Raw genomic sequence first — 25,601 nt, 5'->3', positions numbered from 1 at the left:
TTCGGCATGAAATATACGAATGTTGCGTAGATAAAACATAATTTATAAAGGGTCGAAGATAATCGCACGTCTACATTCGCAACATTATCCTGAGATATGGCTTCTTTATTTCAGTTCGAGGTAAATCGACTCTTGCGTAATCTCTTCTTGGAGATAGGATCTTTGTCTCGAGACGTTTACTTTCATTTCTTATTGTTTTTGAAGTGTAGTTAAATTGCCTGCTTTGTGCTGTGTTCTATTTCCTATTGAATGTCTTTTGCGTTTTCTGTTTCGGTTGTCGCATTCGTAGACGCGTTTTAAATTAGGTGTTTTAATGTTTGATATAAAGACGAATAAACATACTTGGTATATATATGTATTTATACTTACATATTTTGGTAATTAAAGTATTATTTACCAAACAGCTATTAATTGAACCAACATGTTTCCCAATTACTCAATTTTAATGATATTTTCCATTAATTTCATAATTAGGTCATACTAGGACATAAGTACGCTTAATTTGAACGTAGGTATTTAAAGTGATGAGTGAACAAGGCCAGAGTAGCTTTTGAAAATCAGTGGTCGGCTCTACATTGATCCGTTGATGAAAGCTCGGCTTCACTTCCGCCGCTTGCACGAGCGAGAGACCGCACTTCCTGTATATCTACATCATGTGATCGTTACTTTCTATCTCTATTTATCTATACTATTATATAAAGCTTAAAAGTTTATTTGTTTGATGGCGCTAATCTCAGAAAGTGTTAGTTAGAATTTAAAATCTTTTAATGTTGGATAGTCCACTTATCGAGTAAGGCTATATAATATCACGCTATGGCCAATAGGAGCGGAACATTAATGAAAAATGTTGCAGAAATGCCAAAAATGTCTGTCTTTTTAAGAGCTGCCGTTGCGTGCGCTGCGTAAACGGTTAAAGTTATACAACCATCAAGTATGACGGAATTGTTCCTTTTAAAAAGTTTATATTTGTACCTAATTAGTTAATTCCTTATTTTGTAGTCGCAATACTATTTTTTGTCACTTGTCAAATAACAAAATTAAAAAATTCCTGCTAATTTTATTTTCGAAAGCCCAAAAAATCTTCTACATCTGTTATTTAGAATATGATTTTAATATTGAAGGTAAGTATATTACATTTACAGAGAATATCATGTATTCAGACAGATATTATTTATTACAAGGGTTATCATATCATAATATATATGTATAGATACATCTACCTTAAGGTAAAAATATAGAAATGAAATAATCATAACTACAAAGATCACTATTGGCTAAACTACACATCTAATAAAATCGCAAACATAAAAAACTCAAACATTGTTTACTATACCATGTTTTAAATATGGTACCTTAGCGATCCATAAAGGCTTACAGCTGGCAGCAGTAGAGTTCAGCTCTGAAAAATAAAAACACCGGCTAGCGCTGCAGTGCGTTTTACCTTAGAAATATGCTGCTAACATGATTTGTTAATGTTCGTACACTTACGTGGAAATAGGAGTCATATATTTTTAATGTAACCGTCGTATTTTATTACAGGTGGTGTACCACCTTTTCTATTTAAAGTAGAAAAAGTGTGACATGTATATTACATTCCTAGATTATCCGGGAGGATCCAAGGCTCATATTATGTGGATTATATATCATTAGTTAGTATCTTTATATTGTCTCACTGCTAGACATGGTTCTCTTCTACTATTAAGAGGGTTTATGTTAGTCCACCGCTGGCCTAATACGGTTAAGAGACTTCAGATGTCTTCGAAATTCTTATGGATAACTTATGGTATGCAGGTTTCCTCACGGTGTTTTTCAATACCATTGAAAAATGCGATAATGACAAAGAATAAACAAATAACTTTAGAATAGTCAAAGATGGATGCCGTTGGTTCTTAAATCTGCCACGACAGTTCGTTACAATCCCAACTAAGCTATCACCGCTGGACTGTGGATAATAGAAATATGTCTAATTTCATCTTTAGACCTTTGTATTATACCAGCCAGCTTAAAGAACGAAAAACGGATACAAACATTTCATTTCACATTGCAAGTTATAATTTGCATAAAAGAACGTACTAAAAATCATTACATCCCCTGAGGAGCAGAGAAAGTCCACGTCCAGCAATGGGCCCGTATATAAAACACGGCAGTATTTTTACTCATGCGGTGACAACCATTGATATCCCACACCATCGGTGTAAGCATTGCTACTGTATCAAATATTTCGTAAATAAATGTACAGCATCACGTTTGTTGACAGCAGTTCGCGTGTCACCGGAGCCACGGAGAGCACCCAACATTCAGGAGCCCCCGCACCACGTCGAGTTCAGCAATGACACCGGCGCCATGCTCAGCTGCACCACCAACGGGCAATACCAGGTATGTATTAAATAATTATTAATAATACACTACATTATATACATTACACAAAAAAGCGGCGATAGCCTAATTGGGTGTGGAACGGAGTGCCGAGACGAATTTCCGCAGGTTCAAATCCAAAGGGCACACACCTCTAACTTTTCTAAAATTATTGTCAATTATCGGTTGCTTTAACGGTGAAGGGAAACATCGTAAGGAAACCTGCATACCTGAGAAATTATCTATAGGATTTTAAAGGTGTGTGAAGTCTACCAATCCGCAATAGGCCAGCGTGGTGGACTAAGGCCTAATCCCTCTCAGTAGTAGAGGAGGCTCGTGCCCAGCCGTGGGACTTTATATAATACAGGGCTGATATTATTATTAATACACTACATATCTGTTAGGAATGTCTCGGTGGAGTGGTTCTTCCAGTTTCGTTTAGTTTCTTCCAAACCAAAGCGGCGCGTGACCTTTGATTCACCGTTACCAAGCAATGATTTCCCCGTGTTTCGCGACAACATTCATGTACAAATACATATACTTTGTACACTTTCCTTTATTCTTTTTACGCATCTAAAACAACCTGCAGCATGTTAATGTCTGTCTGGATTTTTATCTCGAAGCTTAATTTTCCAAAATATAAAGCACTATATAAAGCTGAAGACTTTGTTTGTTTAAACGCGATAATCTCAGAAACTACTAAACCGATTTATAACTGTTTTTGGTGTTAGGAAGCTACATTACTCCTGAATGCTCTAGACTCTTTATCCCGTAAAAATATAAAGTGAGAAATTTATCCCGGAAAATTTTTTTCATGCGACCGGAGCCGCGAGCAAAGGCAAGTCCTATATAAAAAAAACCAGTATAGTACAGTATAGCACATGTTCTAACATCAACAAGAGTACGACTGAAGTCAGACTAAACCTAATGCCGTCATAAATGTGGTGTAACGAGTTTACCCATTTCCGTCACATTTACATTCAGGTCCCAAATGAGACTGAGCTTGGCAATTATAGTGCACAAACTACGCACCTGTGTCACATAAACAACTTTACCAGGTACGCAATAAAGTTGTTACTTTAGTAATTTTAAACCGAGTTGTCTCGTATAAGAAAATTTTCTAAAATCACACTCTTTTTAAAGGGTTCTATTATATTTCGTTATCGAAAACCATGTGCTGCGTAAGGGACTCTTGAAAAATGAGGGTTATGCAAATGTGTTATTCGACCGTTATGTACCATAAATATTATCATAATACACTTTATACGTAAGAAAAGGATGAGTTCATATTTCATAAGCAACATAGAATATTTACCTATATCAACTTAGTATACTAGTGTATACATAGGCCCCATTTTATACATTTTATACAAAGAGTCTAGTAGTAATACTAAACGTAATATCATACGCAATAAAGTATATTATCATTTTACATTACATAGTAATATACTTTCATGATATTTCTCATTGTACGGAATAATTTTCTTTTATTCCCTTACTCCAATATCACATAACAAGCACAACTTCAAAGCTTTCGAGATTTCTCGTGAACTTTCGGTAAATATATATTACTGCCTTATTATAATCCTTCCCTTTTATTGCTTTTTATTGGTTGACTCTGACTGGTTATAAAAGTGCTTGCGTAACAAACTTTATCCTTTTTTTATTAGAAAATCTTAATCCTAACATATTATAAAACAAAGTCTCTCGCCGTGTCTGTCTGTTTGAATGCGATAAACTCAAAAACCGCTGAACTGATTTCGATGAGATTTAATATTGAGATAGTCTGACATCCTGTAAGAATACAGACTATTTTTTATCCCGAAATATATAGCGGGACTTTTATCCCGGAACAGCTCACGCGTTCGAAGCTAAGAACAAAAACTAGTCATAAATAATTCTATAGTTGTTAAATGTCCTTTAGGGATAAATAAAATAATAATACAAGGCTATTAATACATCTATTTTTCACTAATTAACCACTATATTTTCTATTATGTTAAAAAAATCAAGAGACGAGAGATTTTAAAATTGAGCTAGAATTTCGGTATACTTTTTGTACATTTATTTATTCCGTTACAGTTTAGCAGATTCGTCGTTTAGTCTCTACTCCTATCGAACAGCTATTTACATACTTTCATATTTATAATATTTGTAGGAAGTAGGATAAAATATCTTCTTTAAAATCTTATTTTACCTAAAAGTTTGGGAAAACCTATGGATGTGTGCATGTTTGTGTTTTTATAGAAGTAAACGTAGTCACAACTAAATAGATTTAGATGAAATTTAGCACATGGGTAGACTATGTCTTGGATTAACATATAGAAAAAAATGGATCCCATGAGAAAAAAATGATTTTTGTATCTGAAATTTCGGATAAATGTCCCTTTCGTGATAGTTTTAAAGTATTTTGTTGCGGGACAGGCTTTTCACGCGAACGATGCCGCGGGTAACACCTAATATAATAAATATCACACGTATCTAGTCGATAGCCTATACATTAGTGGCGAAGGATGAAATTTACCGAAAAGGAACCCGGCACTATATATACCTACTAATATGCATAACTGCGGTCTGCAAATCGTTCTAATTATTAGATTATGTATAATTTACATTGCCGGCAGGAATTGGGTCATATGGACTTTTCGCTGCTGCTATATATAAACATACTAGTTGACCGGACAGACGTCCCGTCTTAACTATGAATTTGCAGCGCGCATTCTGTCAATTGCTGACAGTTATATCAAACAATTGACAGTTTTATAAAATTAACATTTTCGTTAAGTTTTCTTAAATTTTCTAATTTTTCGCGCAATTTTTGATTTTTTTCTATCATAAGATCCTTCTCCTGACAGTAACAAACACAACAAAAAAATTGTGAAATCGGTCCAGCCGTTCACGCCTGATGGCGTTACCAAGGGAAATAGGGATTCATTTTTATATATATAGATATTTACACGATAAACCTTATCCAAATAATATTCGTCAGTGTCCTTATCTGGCACTACTCACCACCCTTTCCACTTACATAAATACTGCATATCCTTTTGTTAGATGAAAGAGTATACTTCCCAATTTGTTCCCCCATCCGTAATTCTTTTGTTAAGGAATAAACAAATCCTTTTCTGTGGAGTTTCCTATATCTCCGCTGTGAAGCCCTCATGTCGTTGACCTATATTTGCTTTCTGTTTTGGAATTCCTGTGTACATACTTATAGGTATAGATGTATATAGCAGAAAACGTTCCATTACCGTAAGTAATTGTTTGTGTTAAACGTCAAACAATATTATGCTTTATGGTAAGGAAAAGAAAACCGCCATATATGGAGATACAAAAAGTAAAATTGTATAGGTAAAAACCAAACAACTTTTATATCAAACGCTTTATTTATATCTTTATAATGACCATACCAAATGGTAGTTTTATTATGTTGTCTAATAATTTACGTAAATAATATAATTGCACCCTAATCAGAACAATTCTATATAATTGCCGAGTATATTAGGAACCGTTTAGAACTATGATAGGAGATATTAGACGCCATTCGATTCGTCCAATCCTGATAATACGGCTTTGTGATATTGATATCTGAACATTATATTTATTATTCCTTTGTTCGAATTATTATGCTCATTTTTTCATTGTATCATAACACTAGTTTTTCTCGCGGCTTCGCCCGCCGTGAAAGGGTTTTTCCGGGATAAATGTAAGGTCCTTCCCAGTATCTTAAACTACCGCCATACCAAACTTCATCGAAATCCGTTCGGTAGTTTTTAATTTATCTGGTACAGTCAGACAGTCAAAAGTGGCGGTGGGACTTTGTTTTATATTAATTTGCAGGGATTGGTAGTGCCTATATTATAGTAAAAAAAACTAAAAAAGAATCTTTTGCTTGTAGCTCCACCCGTGTGAATTAGTTTTTCTGGTATTAAATAGAGTATATATATTAAGATAGACCTCTATCAATACATCAGTAGTGTTTGCGTGATGCGAATACAAGCATACAGACAGACAAAAATAATCTAAAAATGTTGTAGGCCTCTATTGCCCTAATAAAGACTTCCCATATTAGTTTTTCTTCAATATCTATAACGTACATACATCGGCCTGTTACAAAATTAGATTTTATGCCTAAGAATTCTAATTTACTAAAAGGATAATCTAGCTGAAATGTATACAAGTATCTACTAAGTACTACCACAGATTATAATAAACTACCTAGTACTACAAAAATGAAAACAAAACAAACATTTACTTCCACATTCCTACCAAGATTTACTTATTCTTAACATTCGTCACGTTCCCCCACATTCCTTCATTATGTCATTTTACCAAACATTTTTATGTAAATACCCGACAGATGTAGCGGGTATTAAAGACGGAAACATTTTGTCCTCAAGCTCCGCCCTCACGCCAAATCTGATTTAGTATTCTCCAACCCACTCCCAACTCAAATATAAATAAAGTTTTTCCATTCGACAGAGTTCCCCTGAAAGTTTACGGCCGCAGAAGCCCTACCGGGAAATATAGATAAACGCAGGAGGTATTTCATAAATATGGAAAATGGGTAACGGGTACCTCGCACCGCTCATTAACGCAACCCGCTTGATTTTGATATTTTGTAACATTTTAAATTTTCCGCGCGGCCTGTTTCCAGAGCGCGGTTTTTGCGAAAATAAACACGATTCCGTGTTTGAGATATGAAATTTTTCAGTTTTATTAGGAAAATATGCTAAATACCGCAGATTTTTTTAGTTTCATTATCACTATTCACGTTACGCACGAGACAAGCATATTTTACTATTGACTTATTCAGAAACCAATATAATTATTAAATTGCCCCAAAATAAATTCAAAACGTGTGATTAAATATCATAGGTTACTCACATAAATAAATACCAATAAATGTTCTATGAATCTTCAGTAATTGTAGAACAAAGAGCAAGTTTTATCGGAGACTAGTACGTAATGTTTTATAGCCATTGGGTATCGCTAGATGAAACGGCCTGTGATGAAAAGAAAATGTACCCTCCTATACTTTTTACGCGCAAGGATCAACTTTACGAGCAACGATCTTTCTTCATACCCTAAAATGCGATAGGACAGAGAACATAATGTTTTTCGGAAGCACTATGTCCTGTTTATTAAAAACTGGGTTTGAAATGAAATGATTTATTTGAATCTGTCAAATGTTATACATTATTTAGATTCCGTCAATATTAACTCTACCACCAGTTCGGAAAGCAGTTTTCACCAGAGAAGAACGGGCAAGAAACTCTGGTGTTGCTCTTTTCAATCAGTGTAGGGTAAATACAGTACATGATAAAGTAAGAAGAAAAAAAACAAAATATTTACTCGCGAAGAAAACATTTTTTTTACGTGCATGGCAAAGTGACCCCACTGCACCTGATGGTAAGTGGAATGGGATACAATAGAATGTCGACTGACGAGAGATGATTACCCCTCGGTAGTCGACACAATTATGCCGGCCTGATGGAGCCGGATATACACGGGCTGAACGCGACACACTTACCTGGGCCACTATGACGGCTTTTAACTCATTGTGTACGGTGGTCGCTATCAGGGCGGATATAAAATATATCCTACTACCAGTAAATATTTCTGGCATAACGTCAATCTGTATGATTTCCTGTGATTAAATGTAGCTTATATTTTAATCAAGAACTTGGTCTATCTCTGCGCTCAATATTCATTCAAATATTGAGCCTGCGATCACTTCTAACAAATTGCCATGAGATTTTTTTTTATTGCATATTTTTTATCGATAATTACCGAACATGCTTTCAAAATATCTGTATCATTTAATAATAAATCATTCACATCCAAATATCCTTACAAACTTTCGTATGTTACTTTTCACTGATGTTATAAATGTTTTTAGAAGTAAACATAGAAACTTCTCAATGGATTTGAATGAAATTTGTATACAGGAAGACAATCCTAGATTAACATAATACAAGCTACTTTTATTCCGCACAGGCACAGTGGGATTTTATCCCAGTAACTGTCCTTTACGCAGGCGACACCAAGCCCTGTTGGGCTTGGTGTCGCCTGCGTAAAGGACGACCTGCGCCTAGTTTATTATATTAATAAAAGTAAGATGTGAGGATACTGTGTTTTTATGTAGTATCACTTTCTCGCAGACACACGCCAAAACTTCAAAAAACAAAGGTCAATTCAGCAATCAAATCCCAAAACAATTCCAAAAATCTCTAGAACTTTCCGACCTTGAAAACAAGCTATAAACCTAGTCAATGGTACACAAGTTTCAGGGCCATCTTTAAACTCTTTATGACGGAATAAAAAAGTCCATAATGGGAGACGGTTCTAAAAGTTTTCACATTCGGCCGAGTTAGGCGGTGTTTGGCAGCGGATCGGGCCCTTGGGCGTGCTCCATACCTGCCCGACATGGAAAGTGCCAAAACAGCGCGATTAATTCCATAAGTTTACACGGAAACGTTATTTGTTGGCTCAATTTGTTTTGGTCGACAGGAAAGCTTGTTCACGTGGTCACGCACATTTCAACATACTTAAGTAATTAATTTAGCAGTTCAGCGGCTATTTTTAGTCGTCATCTTGGTATTGTTTTATTTAGTTTATTTGGGTGGCTCATCATTGTTTATAATAATAAACATTGAAAAGGTATTAAATACATTAAATCAATTACATACCAAAGATAATATTATATTTTAAATTTATGTTTTCGGGAGATGGATAAAGATAAAGCGATAATTGTAGCTATAAAATATATCGTTGTATGAATAGGTTTCGATTAAAACTCGTGTTCCATTTTCGTTTAAATTGATAAAACATTTAACTTCCATTTCTTATCAATGAAATCACGGTCCCTTCAAGCAATTTTTTTAAATAATTCATACTCATTTACCTCACTCTTTGCTTCCTCTTTCTTAGAACGGAAATTTAAAGAAAAAATAAAACAAAAGGCAGTCGCAAAATCTGAATATTCCGCTTTATTAATGAAGAGAGTGTAGGCAGAGGCATTGCAGGGCATGAGTCGTAGCACAAACAATCGCAAAATGCGGGTCGCAGATGGCGGGGGAAAAACTAATGAAGTGCTGCTGTGGCGCTTTTAAGAAATTGAACATTACCATTGGAACACGAATCAAACGCGGAAAATGTCATTTCCATTATGCGGCTCGGATATGCCATTAGTAAGTCCATTCATTAATATCTTTCATCGGCATCCGAAGGATTTTCGTTGCGAATCGCTGGAGGCTGAAATATCAAAACCAATCCAATTTTAACATTGACAACAATTACCTTAATTGTTTGGTTAACGTCTCCCTTTCATTACTACTGAGGCTGTTACCCCTCCTCAGTTCTTACGAAATTTATTTCTTGTACTTTCAGTTCTATTATTTTTGATCTCATCTCATTTTCTTGATGTTACTGCTACCGAGGTTACCATTAGTCGCTTATACTATCCCAATGAACGGCCTTGTTTAGAGTACTAAAAGTAAGCCATTTGATTTTAGGGTTGATATGTTAAATTAATGGTTCCAGTAAGGAGTTCTCAAACGATTTAGCTCAATCAATACTATACTAGGTCTCAGTGGCGAAAGGTTATTTTTTTCGAAACCTAACACAACATATAGGTACTAATATACAAGCGGTCAGCAAATTTCAATAATAACTAGATTCTACATAAATTCTACACAAAGGGAATCCAACAGAAATCGGATTATATGGACCCTTCGCTTCTGCTAGGTATCCAATGATCTTATAAAGCCAGTGAATATCTAACAAACTGTAGAAGTTGGTTTTTGAGCCATACTGTAAGATATCAGATCTAAAGCGACCACAGACTACTTTTTAAAGGGACTATTTATTGAACCGATCGATAGTTTATTTATGCTCGAAAATTTTATCTTCGTGGCCGTGCTCTATTTATAGTAAGAATCTGTATATATTTTATTTTATATCTTAACAACAAAATATAAAGGAAAGAAATACCAATGTTTAACTTTTCGTTACAAGTAAACTACATGCGTATAACTGTTGTAGTAGAGCGTCACTGGTCTCACACCCCATTACTTAATTCGTAAGATAGCTGACGATACGAAGGTATGATGAATACTACTGTCTACCCTTGAAAATAGTAACAGCGTAATGCAATAGGTTATAGTAAAAAGAGTTGAAGTAGAAATAATATAATATGATATATATTGGATAAAATCATACAATTACATATCAGATAAAACTTCTTAAAAGTATCTGTAACTTCTGAATTTTATTTAAAGAGCGCGTTGTGAGATTACCCAAACATGGAGTTAGTGTTTTCTTAGCATATCTTTCCAGAAGTTTAAGTCTTGTTTACTGTATTTATTCAGCAACTTGTACGGTACTTAAATAATGGTAATTAGTACTAAAGAACAGCAATTTTACAATAATAGTAAACATAAATAACCCATGTCTATCTTTGTAAGGTGCACTGTCTCACATAGTTTGATAAAATTTTATTTTTTGAAATTAATCTAGAATGAGCTGTAGACACTGTGAGCTCATTCTGCGTAGATCGGAACTTCAACGGCTAAAATTAAAAAGAAAATTATAATTATAATTGTAGCCAGATATTGTAACTTTAACTTTTCGGATAACTCAGTCCGCTCCGTGATAACGAAGGCCGTAAAGTCTTCGAAACGTTAGGAGAAAATTATAATATAAAAAGCCTTGATAAAATCTGTAAAATTGATTTTTTTTTTTCAATGTCGAACAATCGCGTATACATAACAAATCATCATGCGTTTTGTTTTTACAATAAATATAATCGACTATAACTGGCATACAATTGCCCTAATTTAGGTCAAATTTATGGTCAGTCGATAAAATAAAATCTCATCTTCGCAAGAATCTTTTAGGTTTTCACGTAGTAAGTTAATGCATTATTTCTATTAAAAATAATAATCTCACACTCTCGTGCATATAAATCATGCCGGCAATATGAGGGAAAGATGTCTCTTATGGATCAGCAGCATCTTAAAACGTTTGAGTATTTCCAATGATGTCCTATTTGCGTTGGGTTCGGACATTCAATACTCTAGCGCAAATACTGGTCCTATTTCAATATTTCAAGTATCAATTCCATAGGAACATTTCTTTGATGCAGAGAGATTCTTACGAAACTGAAACTAGATAAAAGTTAGGTATTTGCATAGGATTTGAATCATGTTTCTTTCAAATAATTTCCTTTAATACAAGGTAAGAGACTAACATGATTTTTTTATTAATATAATAAGTAATATACTGTGACTTTAAGCGTAAGAGGACATGGTTGGAATAAAAATCAGTTACATTTTTTATGAATATAATTGTTATCATTCCTATTAGTTAACTAATTATGGTCTTTACCCAATTCTAATTGTATATTTTCTGAACAGGTTACACATAAATTTTTTATCATTAGAAATAAAAGTCGCCCCGAAAAATAAACGCATAATCCTATAAAATCCGGCTAAATATTTGTTTTGTTATAGCTCCGTAAGAAAGGAGACAAAGACTCTGCAGCTCTTTCAAACTGAGCCGTCCCTCCGAGCCCGCTAATACTAAGGGTTTCTTGAACTTTTGACAGAAGGCCGGTCCTCAAACAAAGCCTAACTTCCATCAAAGATGGAGGTACAAAGAAAAATATAAAACTTGTAAGTTTCAAAGGGATCATCCTTTTATTTTCTCTTTTTGTTACGTTGGAATGGAATACCGTGATGAATTATTGTTTGCAGCGTTAAAGGAAACAACGCTAAATGGATTGGGATTCATTCCACATTCGCGGATGATGAATGGTTATTTGAAAGCATTTTTAACACATGAAATGTGACTTACGCCTACGTTGCGAAAGAATATAGGAGAATAATTCTTAGGCTGAGATAACAAAATATTAATATATTCCTATAGTTATTTTAATCTTATCTTATTCTTACTTAATATTGAAATTTGGTACTCAAATGTATTATTATCTTGTATAGCACATAGGCTACTTTTTAGGGAAAATATAAAGCGGGATTTTTTTTCCCAGAAAAACGTCATCACCCTGGCTGAGCCATAAGCAAAAGATAGTGTAACATAATTTTAATCTTCCAAAGAAGCTCAAAACGGAAAAAACATTTTGAGAAGGATAAATAGTAATTCACTAATAATCACCTGCGAATTCATAAATTCGCAGTTCACTCGGACGCTACTGTTTAACGTTATAATATAATATCATAAGCTCTGTATTATGTACTGTCTAAGCAAACAATAATTAACAAAGAATATACACATAACATTTTAGAAACGAGGTGCGTGTCCTTGAGTTTTGAACCTGGCGGACCTTCGTCTCGGTAGTCCGATTCACTTCCAACTAAACTCTCGTCGCCTCATTGTTAATGATAATTAATTATCCAAGCTGACAATAAAACCATTTACACAAAATAAATTACTTCCTATATTATAAGCTGTATTATATGTCTGGATAATAGAAATGAGATTCACTTGTTTCAATTATATAAAAACAAAAAACACAACTCGCCTTTGTACCCGAAAGAATAGACGGAGGTGCACCCAGAGCACCCACTTTTCGTCATGTGCGTTCCTTCCTATAATCTATATATATAAAAGAAAGTGGTGTTAGTTACACTATTTATAACTCAAGAACGGATGAACCGATTTGGCTGAAAATTGGTGGAGAGGTAGCTTAGAACCAGGAGACGGACATAGGATACTTTTTATCCCGTTCCCACGGGAACGGGACGTGACATAAGACGTGGTATAAGAAAGCAAAATTTAGTATGGAGATAGTATAAGACACTGGGAAGGTCTTATACTATCTGTATCTACTGTCACTCGGCTACTATCCCGGGAAAATATATAGTGGGACTTTTATCCCGGAAAACTTCTTCACGCGGGTGAAGCCGCGAGCAAAAGCTAGTATTGTAATAAAGGCGAGCTTATCACTCTATCGGGCAAAAGGTTTTTAATTTTAAAATTTTCGGCTTCTCATTTTATTTCCTATTAATATTCGATTATTGTGGTCGGTAGCGTGCTGTTAAATGTAGTCGGCACTTAGACACGACTTAGTGGCTATAGCTGTTCTAGACTCGGTAGTATGAAGTGCTTAAGCCGTTAATCCCCGTTTAATAACCAATCTAGTGATTATGAACTTAGGAATTATCCGACTGTCCATCAAGTTGATGTATGAGACTAATTCATAATCCATACTAATATAGATCCGAAATGAACTCAGAATCTGTCGTCCCGTCTGTCAAGCATTGGCAGCTAAATAAAATTGTTTTTAAGAAAATATCACACGGTGAAGCCTAAGAAAGGATATTACGTGCTACATCTTTTAAATGTACATAGTAGGTACATATATAATAATGTTTAAATATTTGTCTCGCATTGAATTTCATGTAAGCCGCGAGCAAGAATTACTTTTTAATAAATCAATTTCAGAAAGTTAGTTTAACGAAAATAGACTAACAATTCACAGTTAAATTTGCATTTGAGGAGAATCAGCGCCAGTAATGTAACAATATTTTATTATTTGCATCCCGTGTGTAGATAATCTTTTTTTGGTAAGGAATTCATGACAGGTCATCGTTAATATTTCATATGCAGATATTACACTTTACAAAATTTATCTCATATAAATAATATATTTAGTAGGTAGTAGTAGTATTCAGTGAACCTACAGTAATACCAACTCACGACTGTTAAAAGGTTTAGTCTATCATAAAAGAATATAGGTCAGCAGCCTTAAGGGGGGCGAACCAGGCAACCACATGGACCCTCAGGCTACAGGGTCCTCGAGCGGTGCCTTAAAGGACCTTTCTTTTAGCATCTTACTTCCGAAACTGTTTAAATCGGGAAACTTATTTGTTGTTCCTCGCAACATTTTTTTTTTGCACCGCACGGTGTCTCACGCCGTTTGTTTTTGTTCACGCTCAAGGCCTTGTGACTGTTCAGGTCGTCACTGATATATTAATAGGTTACTCATAAATCCATCCAAATACTTGTTTCAATTAGCTACACACTTTCCCAAATATTATGCTTCCACGTATAAGCAACAATGCTTCAGTTAACATTACCTTGGCATCTGAACTAGTGACTGCATTGTACTCTCTTCAATAAGTGGCTTCGATACGAGATTAGATTTATTGCTTCTCCAATGTCTTCCAAGGACAATGGAGCTCTTGTGAACGAGTACGTAGCTTGAAACAAAAGTACGAATGAAACAATGGCCAGATGCACTTTAGATCGTATGGTGTACGGAAAATATTCAGTCTAGTCTTTTTTGTTTTTTTTTTTAATCTGCCGTAAGTATGTGATGTAGGTTGATTTTATAAAGATGACAATAAAGACTAAATTAAAAGTGTAGTGTCGGCATACTTGGCTGTAGGGCCCTGAGTCTTAAGTCCAGTTAGGGAACCTAATCCCTTCATCAGAATAATGGTCTTAAGTTTATAATTGACGGAATATCGGTAGCTGGCGTTACGATATGCCACCCATCGTTGGTTTAACTACGTGCTATTGTTTTTGAATTTAATAAAATACTCTGCTTTACTCAAAATATTTTATAGGTATAAATGTATTATAGACAAAACTAAAAACAGTTAATTTAATTTAGATATTGCAAAGCCGTATATGACAGAATATTTTTCATCCCAAAATCGTATTGAAAAAGGTATATTCATGTTTGCAATAATAATTACTCATTCTGGCACACAAATCCTTGACATGATAAGCTTCCAATCAATACTAGTGTCTGGTACTAACCGATTCATTGTATGTAAATTAATTAATGTAAATCTTTCTCTTATAATAGTAGTATTATAAGAGAAAGATTTGCATTAATTAATTTTGTAGAAAAGAAGTACTACCCACATTATGTTTGACATAAAATATAATAAATAGAGAATCAAGGAACCAACATTAGGCTATCTAAAAAGTTGGTTTACATAAATTTCAATTCCTTTATTAAAACCCGTAGGATGTTCACAAGGAATTTTTTAATTTCCTGCACATTCATCAATCTTTCTCCAATATTTTTCTATATTTCCGTCGTGTCGGCGCGACTGAATGAATGTAGGAAATTGATAATTTTTCGCACACGACCATTCAGAAAACAGCACACAATAATTCATAGTATATAGAATTCGATTTCAACAATATTCCTATATTTCGTAAATGTGTTTTGTTAACCTTACACAGCAAAAACTTTGTTACTTACTGACAAAACTGAACAAAGCTTTATAAAAAGGTTATCGTTGTCGTGGTGTTTTTAACAAAATTCTGGGTCGGGCCAAACAAGTTTAATATAAAAAATATTGAGCCCTAGGATTTTATGTGTCAGTTAGCAAACGTTGAGCCTTTTAAAATATTCATCGAGGTGCCTCAGGGCTATAGGGGGCGAGAACGAACCGTGGGGACAAACAAAACATCATTAGAGGCGAAAACGTAAAAATAAGCTCCGCCCGAGATATTATTTAATTAATTAAGAGGAATTTGTCTTTTGCTTAATGAACCGCTTTGAATGAGATGCTTTGGTTTTAATTAAATGAGAGTTAGGTTTTTCTTTAGTAATGGAATCGGGCTCGAATATTACATAATGAAAATGGTTTCAAAAGAAACGTGCACGTTACGCAACTGCACTTTATAAATAGCAGTATGTTGCTTGTTTATAAAACAGTTTATGATGAAATGTTCAAGTACAAATCTTTATCTTTTTCTTAGATTAAGGATACGGTATTTAATCTACGATAAACATTATGTATATAAACATCAAACTGAAACAAGTAAATGAAACGTGAATAAATTTGAGTTTGCGCTACATGTGTGTACAGCCCACGATAGTCAGGTTAATGGTGCAGAAAAATGCAAATTTGCCGACCACGCACCGCAAACTACTACGCGGGCAGATTTAGCCGCTCTATCACCACTGTTTAGATAAGCGAAAATATTTCGTTCCACTGAATTAAATTGGCGCGGGATGAATTTATATTGAAATAGATTGTTCATTTGGTCTATATTTTCTTTCCTGTTAATTCTCATGATACCATAGACTACTGAATAGTGCTAACTACTATACGACGTCTGAAATAAACATTAAAATCAAGACAAACACCCTACTTCGTCAAACAATGGTATTAAGAATGAATTTTATATTCCAAGAATATATCTATCGTACAAAAAAATATATAATGTTGTATTTATAATTATTAGTAGTTTTGTATTCGAACCGGCAAATTATTTTTATGTGTCTACATTACGAGGCATCAAGAGAAGCCAGGAGATCATTACTACTCGTTATCGAGCACTCCAATTACCGTTTCCCGAATAAAATAGAGTACACAAAACGCTAAGGGCACTTGCGTATTTTATCAGATGAGGCAATATTTACAAAACAAGCTAAGGAAAAAAAACTCCGGCCACTAGGAAGACACGCGGGGGAGTGAAATTCGAAGCTTATAGCGTTCCCAAATATTCCCTGAAGTATTATAAATATCGCGTAGTAGCGTATTAACTGTCACGAAAACCGCCACTGTTACAGAACTTTTTCTTTTTTCTGCGTAAACTGCTATTGCCTGGCTTAATCTCTATAGCAGGGGATGTATATGCGAGTGGCCTTTTATTTTTGGGTATTACGGAGCGTAACTTGAATTTATTGCTACATAGTGATCGTCATTTGTAAATTCTACTATAAGAAATTGTAATAAAGTTAAATATATTAATATTAGCTGCCCGCCATGGCTTCGCACGGGTAGCAGAGCATATATGCCTACTTTTTGTTTTGATACAAAATATTAATAAAACATACCTTCCATCACATCATCCATTGGTAAAAACCTGTATATATTTAGTTTTATAGGTTAGATAGTTTTCGGGTTTATCACGTTCAGACGCAATCGGGAGACTTTATTTTATAATATTTAAAGATTGTCTATTCTATGCAGCCATAACTACAACTGTACTATATTTATATTAAACAATGAACAAAGCCTTTCAAGCGACATCATTACCTTCCGTTAACCATCCTCGGAAACGTGACAAATATAATTAATAAATAAATAATAAAGAAAAATATAAACTACTATAACTCTATTCGAAAATCGAATCTGTTACAGCAAATTTATTCGAATGTTTCCTTGTTTATTACTGTTCAATTAGTGCCGCTGTGCCCAATTTGGACTTACGTAAAGTTTCCAGAGCCTGAAATGTAATAGTTTGTGACTTATTGGAAATCCACTTAGTAAAACTAATTTAACTCCACTTGTGAGTTTATTTCTAGGAAATATTCAATATTTACTGTTCATTCCAAGCTGTAAAGTTCAATAGTGTGTCTGAGAACGAATAAGCTGATGACGTTGGTTGTAATTGTTTTTAGTAGAAGACCGGATGAAAGACTGGTAAAATAATACCGTATACAATATAAATTATGTCCATGACTGGATAGTGGCCACCGTACATATTGTAAAAAACTTAACATGACGGCTTGTTACTACATAATTGGACAAGTCGGTATGCCTTCCATAACACAGACCGACATAATTCACATAGCCGTGGCGGAACGCAGTGACTCATGGCCATGGGTCAATATTATTCGACTGTGACCTACCATCGTGTCCAGTCAACTTTTATATAATATTAATATTTATTACTTTACTGCATTAACGTTTTAATAAACCCCTTTTTTGTAATTATAGCGAATTCTTCGTGTAACTGGATAACATTGTTAAAGAACCATTTCTGATATCGAATTGTTTGTTTAGCTGGACTGGCTACTGTCGGACAACACGCCAGCGACGACGCTGACTGGCTTGCGGCGAGTGCTGGCCAACGGCTCGCTGGAGCTGCAGCCGTTTGCGGCGGAGTTTTTCAGGCGGGACGTCCACGCCACCACCTATAGGTGCCGACTGCGGTTCAGCGGCGGGTATGCGGTACTGTCCAGGAACATCCATGTGCATGCAGGTGAATATTCGTCTTACTCTTAGTAATATTATAAATGCGTAAGTTTAAGAAATGTTTGAATGTTTGTTAGAAGCAAACGCAGAAACGACTGATCGGTTTTAGATGAAATTTGGCTCACGGGTAGACCATGTTCTGGATAAACATATAGGCTATTTTCTATCTCGGTAATTTTCTTCCATGGGAAAGATATAGATTATTTAATCTAATGTTTTAAATAGATGGCGCTGGAGTTGTACACTGTTTTAGCAACTTGTGTAGCGAAAAAAAATTTTCACGCTGGCGAGGCCGAGGCTAGTCTGTTTTTTTTTTTCAATGTTTTCATCGAAAATTATATCAAACAATATAACAAAATCATTTTGTTGCTATTCCTTTCTGCATAATAAAAAATAATATGGTATTTAAACACTATTGACGTATTTTCAAATATGCTTCCCAAAACCACATCAATGGAATGAACTATACGCACAAAAAGGTACCATCCACACGCTCTACAAATAGCCAGCTACGTTAAATTAAAAAAGTTATTGTCCCCGTCCACGGTCACTGGGCCACAACTGTACGTTAAATTCATTAATTCCACAACAATGCATAATGGAAACTCAATTAACGCTGATTACAGAATAAAGGATAAGGCGCCTTTTTACTCACTAATTTGGTATGCAAAAACCTGTACCACGTTTAATACAATTTAGAATACATAAACTGTGTGAATAGATAATGGCGGGCAACACCCCGAAAGTGATAATTTTAACATGTAAAATGTGGTGGGATACCATTTTATGTTCCTACGGGAATTAGGCAAATGAAGCGTAGAGGAAAGCCATTTGTCGCGTACAATTAGGACGGCAGAAGAAATTAGACGTTTGTATAAAAGGGGCTTTTGCGTAGTTGGTACACTTTTAATTGTGTGGCCGAATGAAGTGCTGACCTAAATAATTAAGAGGATAACAATATTTTTAACATCCCGCTGACTTTCATTAATTTTCTCTTGCATTAGTGAGGCTACGCACGACCGTAAAATAGAGCCGCTTTTAATGTGAACGAAAGAAATTATGACGATTTAACTCCTAGCCCGTAAATACTAATTACGTAAATGAATTTATCTCTATGGCGCAGAGAGTAGCGGATTATGAAAATTGAGGTCTTACGTTCGATTTGCAATTTATAAATATTGTGTGATCGGCATATTAATATGTTAACACTCAGGTTTCATAGGCCCACCATGCACGACGATATGTATTTGAATGCGGAATAATTGTTTAGTTTTTAAATAAACGGTAAAATAATTAACTAAATTGAAATACGTAGGAACATTAAAATACACAAGACTGGCCATACTTTGTTCTTTACAAAAAAATATATAATTCAAAGAACTATACGAGCGTTCTGAAAAATACTGAAATTAAAAATATAAAATTATCTGAAAGCCTCTCACTAGAAAATACTAATGAATATTAGAATCAGACAATATTTATTTCAATTCCATTGTTTGAATTCAGTAATTACGACTAGTTACATTGACTTTCCTCAGTCCCGGTAATTGGAGAATATTATGAACATTTAACTCTGTACCCTAACACTGCATACCCTAGAGTCTAGATTATAACGTGATCGCTGGCGAAGTAGATCATATCAACGAACATATTCTCGTTTCTCGACAAAACGGCATATTAAACATTTACTTAAGCAAACATAAAATAAACACTTCTGGAAAAATATTTTTCATTTCTGTTTCAATATTTCTCTTCGTAAGTTAATGTAGCACACACTCGCTCACGCCTTTTATCCCCGAAGGCATAGACAGGGGCGAAACTATTGCACCCACTTTCCAGCGTGTGTATTCCATCACATGATGTGATAGAGAGCAAACATATCGCCATATTAGGCATAAATTCCAGAGACACTGAATAGAAAAACCCAATATCGCTTTTACCGACCCGGGGATCGAACCCAAGACCTTAGTACTGTTGTCGAAACCTAACAGAGCTACGCCACCGACACATTTAAAATTATCGCCTACTAATCTAGCATCTTCGTCCGCAGCCCTCAGCACGAGGTGGGAAGTCCACGTACCAGACGAGTACGCCATAGCGGGCAACGCGGCCGTGTTGCGATGCATCGTGCCGCCACACTGCGCTGAGCGCGTCGCCAGTACCGACTGGTTCACTGACGATGACGTCAGTGTGTTTCATTATTTAGGTAAGATATTTACTAGTCTTTTGGTAGAATATTTGTGTCCATCCGGACAGCGACAACGTTACGTGAGTTATAAAATCCGTCTTAGTGGCCCACGTGGTTTCAAACTGCCGGCAGAATTGTGTCTACTGGCAAGCGACAATCATTGTTAATCAGTCGATACTCTGGACGCCGTTCTACTTTTTTTATTGCCTAAGTAGGCAACGGTCCGCCTGATGGTAATCGACGCCCGAAACCCGTGGACTTATGCAATGCCGGGGGAACAGCCAAGCCGAACCAATCTCAAATACAGAGAAGTCATTTTGTTGTGTTCATGTAAAATAAGAATCAAGGAGTAAATGATGTACGGCTGTGATTTGGCTTAACTGAAATGAGCGGTTGTATTTATTAGGTTGAAGTAGCAGTGATTAAGGATTTTAATAGGTTGAAAATCAATGAAAGTACTAGATTAAAAAAACAAGTTTTCTATTGTCTAAAAATATATTTCAATTAGATATTATAAACTTTTCGAAAAATATTACTCTTCGTGAAAAAATATAATACCCTTCATGATAAACAGCAATATGCCAGAAGGAAAATTAATAAAAATAATTCGCAGAGATATTTTTAATGTATAAACTCAGACCTTACTGACAATACCATTACATGATAACTTTTGTAACATTGAATACGCAACCATTATCACAGGAAGAATAATTATGTAAGGCTGTTGCACAAAGGCTTTAACACAGCGTTCTTAACACACGGCAACCCTCTTGTGTTCCTCACTAACAACAGATAATGAAAACCGCAAACGTAGGTACAAGTACAGAAATCAGGACATATATAACATTAAATAAAACTATCCCACATCTTAAAGCGGATTACTACTGAGTCTAAGAGAGTTACTGCGGATTGGCAAACTTCACATACCTTCAAAATGTAAATGTTACCAAAAATATTTAATTAATCATTTCCTATGTTTATGCAAACGTTACACAATAACTAGTTTTCGTATTTTATCGCGATTATTTGGAATTTAAATTTCTCAACGGGAGAAGATTAAAATACCGAAAAAGTAGTTTTATTTCGAAAATATTTAATTTCTAAATATGGCACATGAAATAAAATCTGGAACATGATCTTTTATTTGAAAAACTGTATAGGTAGTCATTACATACATAATTTTGTACTAGAAAATATATTTTTCCCTCAATTTACGATCTAAAACTTGGCGGAAATTTCGTCGCGAATTTTTCTCATCAAAACACTTGTCAAGTGTCGACACGTGCAATTACATTTTCATCTCAAAATCTTATTTGTGCCAAATGGAAATTCATCGTGTTACACGAAATAAACGTGACATTTTATTACATTTTAAACGAGGTACCATTTTATACGTATAATAAACCGTTTAACTTGCTGACTAATATCGGTTTCGTAGGCACCTACTTTTACCGATTAAGCTGTGGGTTGAAAAACAGTTTAATTATGTTTTGTGAATATAACATCACAAGTAACGATTTTCTACTACAGTGCGTCAATTTTAGTATTTAGTAACTAAATAATAAAATTGACTAGTTTTTGAATTTCGAATCACATGGATACATTTATCCATGTGATTCGAAATTCAAAAACTAGTTTGAATAAAATGCATCAAACTCTTCCAATATCAATTGTGAATATCAATATTGTACTACTGGCCAGCATAAAAAATAAACCATTTTTTTCGAATGCTTACAAATTTTTAATGCCGGGACGTGCAAAATAATTTTGGCGCGTAAAAAATAATTTTGTTTCATTCGCTTACACAAAGTTATTTTGTTACTCACTCACTAATCGGGCATCATATATAAACTATATTAACATCAAATTAAACTCTGATAATGGCCAATAATTTAGACTGGCCCCTTTGTTAGAAATACATTGTGTTAAAGCCTATTTGTGTCAAAAATTCCGTCGCGGGAGACTCGGCTGTTAATTGACTATAAATATATGTTGCCAGGTTTAAAATATCACCGCCTGGACGAAGGTTCGCTTTACATAAGCGCTGTGCGTCCAGACGATCGGCACAACAGGTTCCGGTGTAGAGTGCGCGACCGCATCACTGGAAATACCTATAGAAGTCAATATTTTGGTAAGTAGAATTATCTTGAGGATTTAAATAAAATGTATATCCACTACAAGGGACTTAGGTGCTTTCAAAGTTCCTTTCGGGGAGAAGTATACTCGTAATTTATTACTATTATTCACTTCTTTGCCAATAAATTCTCTTAACTAGTACAAAACGAGTAAATATACATTAGTTTTTTTACTGTTTCTAACTCTATCGAGACTCTAAGTCTACTAACAGATAAATCAAACACAAAAGTATTTTATTTTCTATACAAATATTAAAACTCTTTTTTGTTTGATAGGTCACATAATAGTGACAGAGCCAAAAGGAGGCGTGAGGCCACGTGTGGCCGTTGAGCCTCGCTCGCGACACGTCCAGGCCGGACAAGATGTCCGGCTGCCGTGCGCTGCGCACGCGTGGCCTGTTCCTACATACAGGTATAGTATACTCTAATCTTGGAAGAGTAATGGTGTAATTAGAATAAAGTAATCACTGCTAACGTATATTGCGTCTGCTAATCACACGTTTACATATTGCAGTGATAAAAAAACATAATTAAAGAAAAAATTCAATAGTTTAGGAAATATAATACAGTGATAAAATCCGTACCGGCCACTATGGATATCTCTTCAATTCCCATCTTGTAGAGTATGAGGTACTCGACGACATAACCAGCAAACTCGCTCGCTAGCTAAAAGGTCGCTTTAACTGAACAAACAAACGGTACGACCGTGCCTGCGACCTGTCGTTGAAAGCCGACTGCCGTTTCAAATCTTACCCGTATTATAGGACGTAAACTGTGCGTAATGACCATTGGATTTTTTAAAATAGGAAATGGTGTAGCTTTTGTATTTGTCCTCTCAGTACTGAAAGATTTTTGTACTAGACTATAATTCTATGTGTAGCTATATTTGTTTTTCGTTCTATTGTTTTATAAAAAATATTTACTACTTTAAATTAAACAATCTAAAAACAAATATACGAGTATATATATACGTACGTCAGAACGTTTGGTTAGTTTCATAAAATCTGAATATTCAATAGATAACAATGAATTATACAACAGTTCAGACAACGAGAACAATTTCTCCAACAATAAACGGAATTCAAAGTGAAAACTGAGTATCCACGCAATGTGTAATCTGTCATCGTACGTGCCGATAAAACGGAACTTTCCAACCGAAACCTTTTTGATGATACATCGAAATTTTGCCGCAATTTTATAATCCCCGCGCGACGTGATTCGTTTTAACTGGCAAGCAGCAATTTGGGTCCGCAAAACCCGCCAAATTGCATTATGTCCTCGGAAAAGTGCCTGCCTACACCTTGCCTGTTATGAAAATGACGAATAATTTAAATATATTTTCGTGGGTATTTTTAAATTTGTGCTGGCTCGATTTTCAGGCTCTAGAGCGAAAGTAGATATCCATACCGCTGTAATTTTCGTCATCAAAGCAAGAATGGCGTGTAACTAATCAAGTTGGCATGTATCTAACGCAAATTACAGTTGGATTTGCCGAGTCAAGTAGTCTTCAGTTACGACTCGGTTCAATGGAGTACTCGACTACAGATTGTTCGGATTCCTATTAAGCATGAGTACGTTTTGTAAGCTTGGAAGCGAAACCCAATTCTATCACTTACAAGTTTATACTTAATTGTTGGAGTAAATGAAACATCAATCATCAATATTATATAATTTTGTATATGTATTGCTTATGTATAAAGATACAATATTATAGTTACCCATAATATTATTTGCTTATATTGTGACGGCAGTTTCAATCTCATCATTAATGAGTAAGCAAAATCTTAACTCAGTCTAGCCATGTTTAGACCGCGTTAGTTGTTCAAAAACGTAGTTTGCACAAAATTTATGTTGCGGCTTACTTTTTGGTGTCGGACAAAAACCAGAGGCGTTTTTCCCGCCCTCTCGCTCGACCTTTCTCACTATATTAAAGTCTATTTAGCTACATCCACTCTCGAAACTAATTCTGCTAAATATATATTTTGCGTTGAGCAATATTATGTGCATTATCGTATAAAGTTTAATGTATGTTTTTTGTGTTTAATGTTTGTTTGTACGAGCTATGAGTATAGTATGCGATTATAAAAAGTACAATTATTTGTATTCCATAGTAACTTTATAGTTTAAAGGGTTGAGTAAATGGAAGGCTAATAAATTATTTTCCCTAAGAAAAAACATGGCATGTGCGAGTAGGACTCGCGCGCCGATGGTTCCGTACAAACTAGTTTTTTTGTTACTGAAGTACACATGTCGGATTTCAAAAATTTACAAGTGCTATATGATATTGCTTATTGCCAAATTTCATGATTCTCGGTCAAGGGAAGTACCTTATAGGTTTCGATTCCCTTGTGTAATCACAAAATATTCGAAAATATGCGACACAGTCGGTCATATCTTTGGAGGCCCTGTTTGACAAGTTTACAAAAAAGAGGGTCTCTAAATACAGACAAACGGACAATAAAGTGATCCTACAAGGGTTCGTTTTTAGGTAAGGAAACCTAAAAATTATATTAATTGAAACATAAAAACATAGTCACAGCCTTTTCCCAGAGGTAGACCACATGTATATGCTATATTTTGTTGAGATATTTTGAAACAAAATATTATTTTAACATAAAACAATAACACTATTCTCTAAAATACGACATTTACACGCTTTCACGACTAAACCTGCGGTCACACTAGATTAGTTAAAGTAAACAGCGTTAGTTTAGACCACAAACTAGTTTGCGTAGTTGAACACCCAACGGGATAGATGGATTGGTCAGAACAAGAGACGTCTTACTTTGCTTTCTTGTTATCTTACGAGAAGTTAACATCAGAATAGATAATAGTGCTGCCTTATAGGACCTGCAGTGAATTTAAATATTGGATTAATGAGAAAATGTAGACAGATACGCTCACGACTTTATCTCCAAAGGGTAACACAGAGGGTCTAATAGAGCAACA

General features: G+C 34.9%; 1 protein-coding gene across 1 annotated transcript in view; it reads left to right on the top strand.

The window, feature by feature from the left end:
• Window positions 1-25,601, top strand: part of LOC115444737 (Down syndrome cell adhesion molecule-like protein Dscam2) — a 185,369-nt gene that overhangs the window by 115,700 nt on the left and 44,068 nt on the right. The window contains exons 3-7 of the mRNA XM_037439416.1: window positions 2,261-2,376; window positions 18,138-18,336; window positions 20,380-20,535; window positions 22,517-22,648; window positions 22,929-23,064. Coding sequence (XP_037295313.1) covers window positions 2,261-2,376; window positions 18,138-18,336; window positions 20,380-20,535; window positions 22,517-22,648; window positions 22,929-23,064 — 739 coding nt within the window. The remainder of the gene's footprint in view (window positions 1-2,260; window positions 2,377-18,137; window positions 18,337-20,379; window positions 20,536-22,516; window positions 22,649-22,928; window positions 23,065-25,601) is intronic.

The sequence above is a fragment of the Manduca sexta genome, chromosome 16 (assembly GCF_014839805.1).
Source record: "Manduca sexta isolate Smith_Timp_Sample1 chromosome 16, JHU_Msex_v1.0, whole genome shotgun sequence".
NCBI lineage: Eukaryota > Metazoa > Arthropoda > Insecta > Lepidoptera > Sphingidae > Manduca > Manduca sexta.
This window is presented reverse-complemented; position numbering and strand designations above follow the sequence as displayed.